The 6,702-nt window shown below is 35.9% G+C and overlaps 1 protein-coding gene across 1 annotated transcript; it reads left to right on the forward strand.

The window, feature by feature from the left end:
• Nucleotides 1–544: 544 nt before the first annotated feature.
• On the forward strand, nt 545–6,692 carry LOC109581623 (uncharacterized). Its single transcript, XM_019995901.1, has 8 exons — nt 545–621; nt 753–1,053; nt 1,105–1,337; nt 2,303–2,466; nt 2,601–2,774; nt 3,083–3,227; nt 3,987–4,058; nt 5,209–6,692. Exons 1-8 carry the CDS (start codon nt 609–611, stop codon nt 6,690–6,692), a joined length of 2,586 nt encoding a protein of 861 aa, XP_019851460.1. The 5' UTR covers nt 545–608.
• Nucleotides 6,693–6,702: the final 10 nt, after the last annotated feature.

The following is a 6,702-nucleotide window of genomic DNA, read 5'->3' on the forward strand; positions in this document are numbered from 1 at the left end:
CAGCTTAAACTTTTTACACAGCATAAAAGCATGTGCATTAGAAAAAATTTTTTTTAATTGAGAATTTTTTCATTTTTAGCAAAATTTGGCCAAAAACCAAAGGCTCTGGTCTTTTGTCCAATTTTTGAGCAATTTTTAAAAATCAATTTTTAATCAGAATCAGCTCAAACTTGCTACACAGCATAAGAACATGAATATGTACAATATATCAGAAAAAAATAATAAGTATAAAGAATTTGCTCATTCTCACTTTTGGTGAAATTTAGCCCATGACTGTTACTATATAGTACAATGATTTTTTTTTGATTTTTGAGCAGTTTAAAAAATTGTTAAAAATTAGACGTTTTGATCGAAATCAGCTAATTACTTGTATACTAACTAATATCGATTAGCAATTGAAAATTAATAAATTAAATACGCAAGACTATAAATGTAAATAAATTCAACTTTTGAAGCAATCTCATAGTTTTCAAATGCACGTAACTATCAACAAAATTAATTATATGTATAGTGTTATAATTATATTTCATTAATTATACAAAATATTTTAATTTACCAAATGATCTCAACCATTACCCAGTAATCAGGGCTGTGGGTTTCAGTTGAAGATGTCTTCACAAAGTGAGTGCCTTTATTCTCTTGCTTCTCTTTAGGTCTCTTTCTTTCTTATTCTCTCCCTTACTTTACTCCTCTGTATCCTCTCCTTGATTATTCACTAATATAATACTGTGTCCTCTTGTTATTATCTGTAGTCTATCGGCAACCAGTGGAGAGGCGGAGAGGTCATTCTAGTGTAGAGGTAGGCGACAACCTGTACATGTGGGGTGGGAGGCAGCCTGACTTCCCTGAAGTACACAATAGTGAGAAGAAGAGATCAATCTGTTCTGTAGTGGAGGTCTGTCATGTACCAACTGGTACTTGGGTACAAAAGCCTACCACTGGTAACCCCCCACTTGGTATTGAGGGATATGCTGCTGCTGTCATTAGAAATGAAATATTCTTTTTTGGAGGGCGTTGTGGTCATGACGTCTGTCATCATAACAGTTTATACAGGTAATGTAAACTAATACAGTAGACCAATAAGTATCCTAAAATTTTATACAGTTTTAATGTTGACACCTTAAATTGGAAGGAACTCTCTCCTACTACATCTCATCATGGTCCTATGATGAAGTCCTTCTCTGGCATGGTTGCACTACGAATCAATGACGAGGACTATCTTGCAGTAATTGGAGGGCAGGGACCATCTTCTAATACCCCACCACAACCTGGTGCCCAGTACAGTAAAGGTGGCAATCAACGTTGCAATGAAGTTCATATGTACCGATTAAAAACTGGTCAGTATTATGATAATAATATTTTTAAAATGTAGTTCATATACAGTAATTAAGATGTACTTATCGATTGCACTATTTCTGCAGCAAGAATAAAATTGGAAATCTGCTTATAAGGGAGCAAGTTGCTATCCTCAATAATAAATCACCTACTTAAGTGTCTTAATGTAATAAACAAGGATTATGTAATCCTTGTTTATTACATAAACAAGGATTATGTAATATTTTGTGGTTTGCACTTTGCTCCCAGTGGAATTTGTTTTTTAAATTTTTGTGGTTGACAGTTGACATAGCCTCTAAGAGATGGCACTTCAATGATTTCGTGAGTTTAACCACAAAAACCATACAGTGCTCCTGGCACAGTCATGTATGTCATCAGTTACAACTGAGGTGGCCCAGAGGGCATTCACTATGCAGCATTGCTTATTTTTAAACCGTTGATGTGGTTGGGCAACATGTTGGATAAAGTAGAGAGACTCTCAACTTCATGCATGATGACAGAAAGTGCTGTATAAATCATTGGCCACTGTTTACATAACATAAGAATTATTTAAACAGTGGGCATTCATTTATACAGCATTACCTTACATTAATTTTGCAGTGTAAATCCACCTATAGTCATGATTAACAGGCTAAGAGATTTCCCTATTATTTAGAAGTCAGTCGGTCCAGTATTGAGAATTGGATGTGACGGGTTAAAATGTTTATGTATGATCAATAATTTCTTTTAGTGCATTGCCCATTTTGATATCTGTCAAGCTTTGAGTATTTTAGAATAGAGTGACATACATGTTCTATTGAATTGTGCCACGCTTATTAATTACCACACCTTTAAAATTAATGATAAATATATTATGATTTTAGCAAAGGATTTCTCAAAAATATTTTTTTTCTCAAAAATTGCCCACTATTATGGTAAATTTGCAGAGTCTGTGTGTGTTCATATAATTTTTATTAATGATTTTTAGGTGAATGGACTTCACCAACTGTCACTGGAGACAGACCACCTCCTATTTCTCAATTCACTTTAACATCAATAACTAACACTACTGTTATATTGTTTGGTGGTGATATTGGTGGTTTGAAATACAATAATGATGTGTATATATTTGAATTTACCGACACATCAGTGGTGAGCATAATATTACTACTACACTTGTATATGTTAATTATTAATTTAAAATGTATTGTAGATGTGTATTATTATGCATAACAGTGTGTGTGGATGTGCATGGTTCATGTATTTGAATATTTTCATTATTTTAGAAATGTAAGAAGTTTTCTAACCCTGGAGGATCAGTACAATGGCCTCAGGCGAGAGATGCTCATTCCAGTGTATTGATCAACTGTAGCTCAGTACCACACCTACTAGTGGTTGGTGGAGCAGGTACCAATGATTGTTGGTTGTTAAACATAAACAAAATGGAATGGAAAGAACTGGTAAGTAGCTAACTGTGGTGAGCATGAGTGAGTCCTACTAGTACGAGACCACTGTGATTTGTCTGTCTGTACATGTACGTCACTCCTCAATGATAATCAATTCAATACAGTACAGCTGGTCAGTATAGATATGTGCATGTGATAAAGAAATGAAAGATTATGCTATGAGTAGTTTTTAAGAAAGAGCTCATGACACTTGCCTTTGTTGTCATTTTTGTGAGTATGATTGACATTGGAGGATAAGAGAGAAATCATTTTTATTAACTATAGGTATACTTGTATTATTTTATCATTATTTTTTAATATAGACTAATATACCAGACAGTGTCACTGATAGATATTGGCATTCTCTCTCAATTTGGAATGAGACACAGACCATCAGCTGGATAATTGAGTTTGGAGGACGAACGGGAAGTGGTTCATTACTCAGTGATACAACATTTATTGAAATCAGTAAGTATATACATTAGTATATACTGTATTGAATACACAGCCAAGAGTTTGTGATTGATTCATGAGTGATGTTAGTCCTGATCCGGTCTAATGCATCCTGAATCATGGATGTTGGGCAGCTAATATGGCAATGAGTCTAGCAGATCTATCAGCCTTGATACAATCATGCTTGAATACATACTGCCATGATACTGGTTCAGCCAGAGCAACATGCATGATTCAGCAGTGATACCTGTCAGACTGTATCAATACTGTAATCAAGCTCCATTCATCGATTTTGGGCAGTGTCTTATATCATACTGTATAGTGGAAAATTTTTGTGGCCCAAATGTTTTGCGGATCCGTTCAAAAATCAATTTCATGGCTCTAATTTTCATGGTTTTTTACTTTTCGGCTATCTTGAACCATATTAAATCAATTTCGTGGATTTTATTTTTGTGGATTTTGAAAAAACGCGAAATCCACAAAAATTTTGGGCCACGAAAATTTTCCGTTATATGGTACATGCTAACTCTTGGCTGTGTATGTAATAATTATTAATGAGTGAAGGGTGTGGCTTAATGTGTGATTGTACACACCCACAAAATTATAATTATTGCTGCAAAATTTACATTTTTGGATTTTGAGCTACACACATGGTGCAGTGATAGCATTTGTGGGTTGGACAATTGTTGCTACACCTGCTAGTATTAATTATTATTATTGTTATTATTTTATTATTATTATTTATCCTGTTATTATTTAATTTATTATTATTAGTATCTAGTGCTGGTGATTTGGTAGTACAGTCAGTACTGGACATTAATGAATATCAGAAGAGAAGAATACAAGGTATTAACACATACATGTACATGTACATGTACCAAACACATGTTTTACTTATGCGAGGTACACTCATATGCTTGCTGGCCATTAGACCACCCGTACATTAGGTAACACTTCTTTGAAGTCGGCAAAACATTGGGTTACACGTGATCAGGCACACCCACTGGTTAGCAAAAAGCAAAATGGTAGTGAGCTGTGGTGCTGTTGGGTGTCAAAACAGGCATGAAGAAAACAAGGAACTTGGCTTCTATAGAATCCTAGCTTTTCCAAAAAGAAGAAAAAAGTTGTGGATAAATGCTATAAAGAGAAAAAACTGGAAACTAACCAAGCATACACGACTATGTGGAGATCATTTTGCTAATGTAATTTTCTAGGAAGGCTGGTTAATAACTCTGCTAATATAGATGGTCCCTACTGTTTTTGCCTATATAGAGCAAAGAGTAATAAGATACAAGCAGTGTCAGATAAAAAACAAGCTGCCTAAAAAAGTTTGGTGTAAGCTTCTTACACCAAACTTTCTTCCTCCTCTTCCAAAAAAAGACAAAAAATTGTGCTAATATGTCAAATTTTGTAGTAGTTTCAGGCCTCTAGTTGTTTCCAGGACATGAGCTGCTCTTGTGAATGGCTCAGGCCTGCTAAGGGCCAAACTCGAGATTTGGCCAGTTTCTCATCAGTGAATTGGACGTTGTTTTTTAGGCAAGTAAGGGCAATCATGGATATCTAATCAACAGATTCTAGCTTTGCAACGTAGCCGCTTTCTGGCATCCTCAAACAAAGACATAAAATGCTTACATCTGATGCAGTCATTTTGCTTTTGCCAACCAGTGGGTGTGCCTGACCACGTGTACCCCAATGTTTTGCCGACTTCAAAGAAGTGTTGCCTAACATGCAGGTGGTCTATAAATAATTTTATTTCATGTATTAGCAGCTAATGAAATTCTTAACCATCTATTGTTTTGATAAAACCTTTTCACCATCAAAACAGAATCCATTGTGGTACAGCAATCATAAGTACATACACACAATCAGCAATGGTTAGGTAATACACTCACTAATGTAACACATACTAATCTAATAATGTAATAGACCTCTTTGTGTATGCACAACATAGTTCCTGCTATGTTTATTAATTATACTATTTCATTATATTATATAGATGCTGTAGGGAAGTGGATGGAGGAAGGGAGTGTTGATCTAACCGTTACTCGTGTTAATATGCTTGGTGCTCCTGGAGCTGGTAAAACCTGTTCAAAGCTCCTCCTACTAAATGAAGACCCACCCACTGATGACACCAGTACACCCATTGCCTGCAAGGCTACGAGAGCTGCCGTTTGTGGAAAAACTTGGAATCGAGTGACTCGAGATAATTTACTTGGTGAATTAGCAGTCGATTTGAATGCAGTTTCACAGGAAAAGAAAACAAAAGAGCCTCCCCTGCCCGTAGTCCTCTCATTGCCAGATAATACTCAACCAGCAGCAGAAATACCACTAGATCCATCTCCTACTCCACAGAAGAAACCTGATCAAGCAGTTTCATCTGAAACAAAAGTTATCGAAGAAGACAAAGAGTATCATACTGAAGCAGTCGTCCAGGAAATTTTAGCCAGTCAACCAAAAAGGATTCATAAAAGTGATCATTGGCTGTACGTTATTGACTCTGGTGGTCAGCCAGCATACCAAGACTTACTGCCTTTATTCACTAGAGCAGCTTCTCTCAATATCATAGCACTGGATCTATCTAAGCCTTTCAATGAGAGGTTTGATCTGATGTACAGGATCGATAGAAAATTCTTCCCATGCTACTCCAAGTCAACTCAGTTAGCATTCTTCCAGTCTGCAGTTTCCACTGGAGCTAGTTTTAAGCCTCTTGATATTTCCTGCATCTCCAAGAAACCGACACACTCCATGCATCTTGTATTGGGAACGCATTATGACAAGGTAAATGATGATACTCTAAGAGAAAAGGAAGAGATCCTAAAGTCTTCAATGTCTTCGTTGCAGTCCTACTTACAAAATTGCGTTATCCATCATAAAAAATCTATCATATTTCCTGTCAACACGATTGCTGAATCAGAAGAAAGAGCTAAATACAGTGAAGAGATTTGCAAGGCAATATGGTATCATGGGTCTGATGCTTCACTGGAAATCAAAATACCAATTCGATGGTTTGCATTTGAGTTGTCTTTGCCCGAGCAGAGTATTGTATCAGTTAAGGAAGCTTTATCTATTGGAGAAAGATATGGGATGAAGGAGGAAGATACTAAACAAGCTTTGAGATATTTCCATAACGTGAGTCTCATGTTATATTATCCAGAAGTTACGAATGTCGTCTTTGTTGATTCTAAGCCAATCCTTGAAATTCTCTCACAGTTATTAGCTCTCACATACGTTGATGATGATGATGCTTTAGCTTCAATTTCAGACAAACCTCTTTCTCTCAAAGTTATGAATAATCTGAAGGAAGGATTCTTCAATGAAGATATTTTTGAGCATTTGAAGTCAATGTCTGTCATATTTTCCCTGCCAGAGTTCCAGTTGTCTGATCTAATCAGACTCCTACTTCATCTTAACATCATCACAAAACTAGAAGATGACAAAAGGGACACTACTTCATTCCTTATGCTCTCCTTCATACAATGACCAGTTTAAT

The sequence above is a fragment of the Amphimedon queenslandica genome, unplaced genomic scaffold (genome assembly GCF_000090795.2).
Source record: "Amphimedon queenslandica unplaced genomic scaffold, v1.1 AMPQUscaffold_13428, whole genome shotgun sequence".
NCBI classification, from domain to species: Eukaryota; Metazoa; Porifera; class Demospongiae; order Haplosclerida; family Niphatidae; genus Amphimedon; species Amphimedon queenslandica.

What these genes read in the sequence shown, in the direction of transcription:
- LOC109581623 (XM_019995901.1), top strand. An exon ending in AATTTACCGACACATCAGTG is followed by an intron (nt 2,467 to 2,600) that starts GTGAGCATAATA and finishes TCATTATTTTAG; the next exon opens with AAATGTAAGAAGTTTTCTAA. An exon ending in AAATGGAATGGAAAGAACTG is followed by an intron (nt 2,775 to 3,082) that starts GTAAGTAGCTAA and finishes TTTTTAATATAG; the next exon opens with ACTAATATACCAGACAGTGT.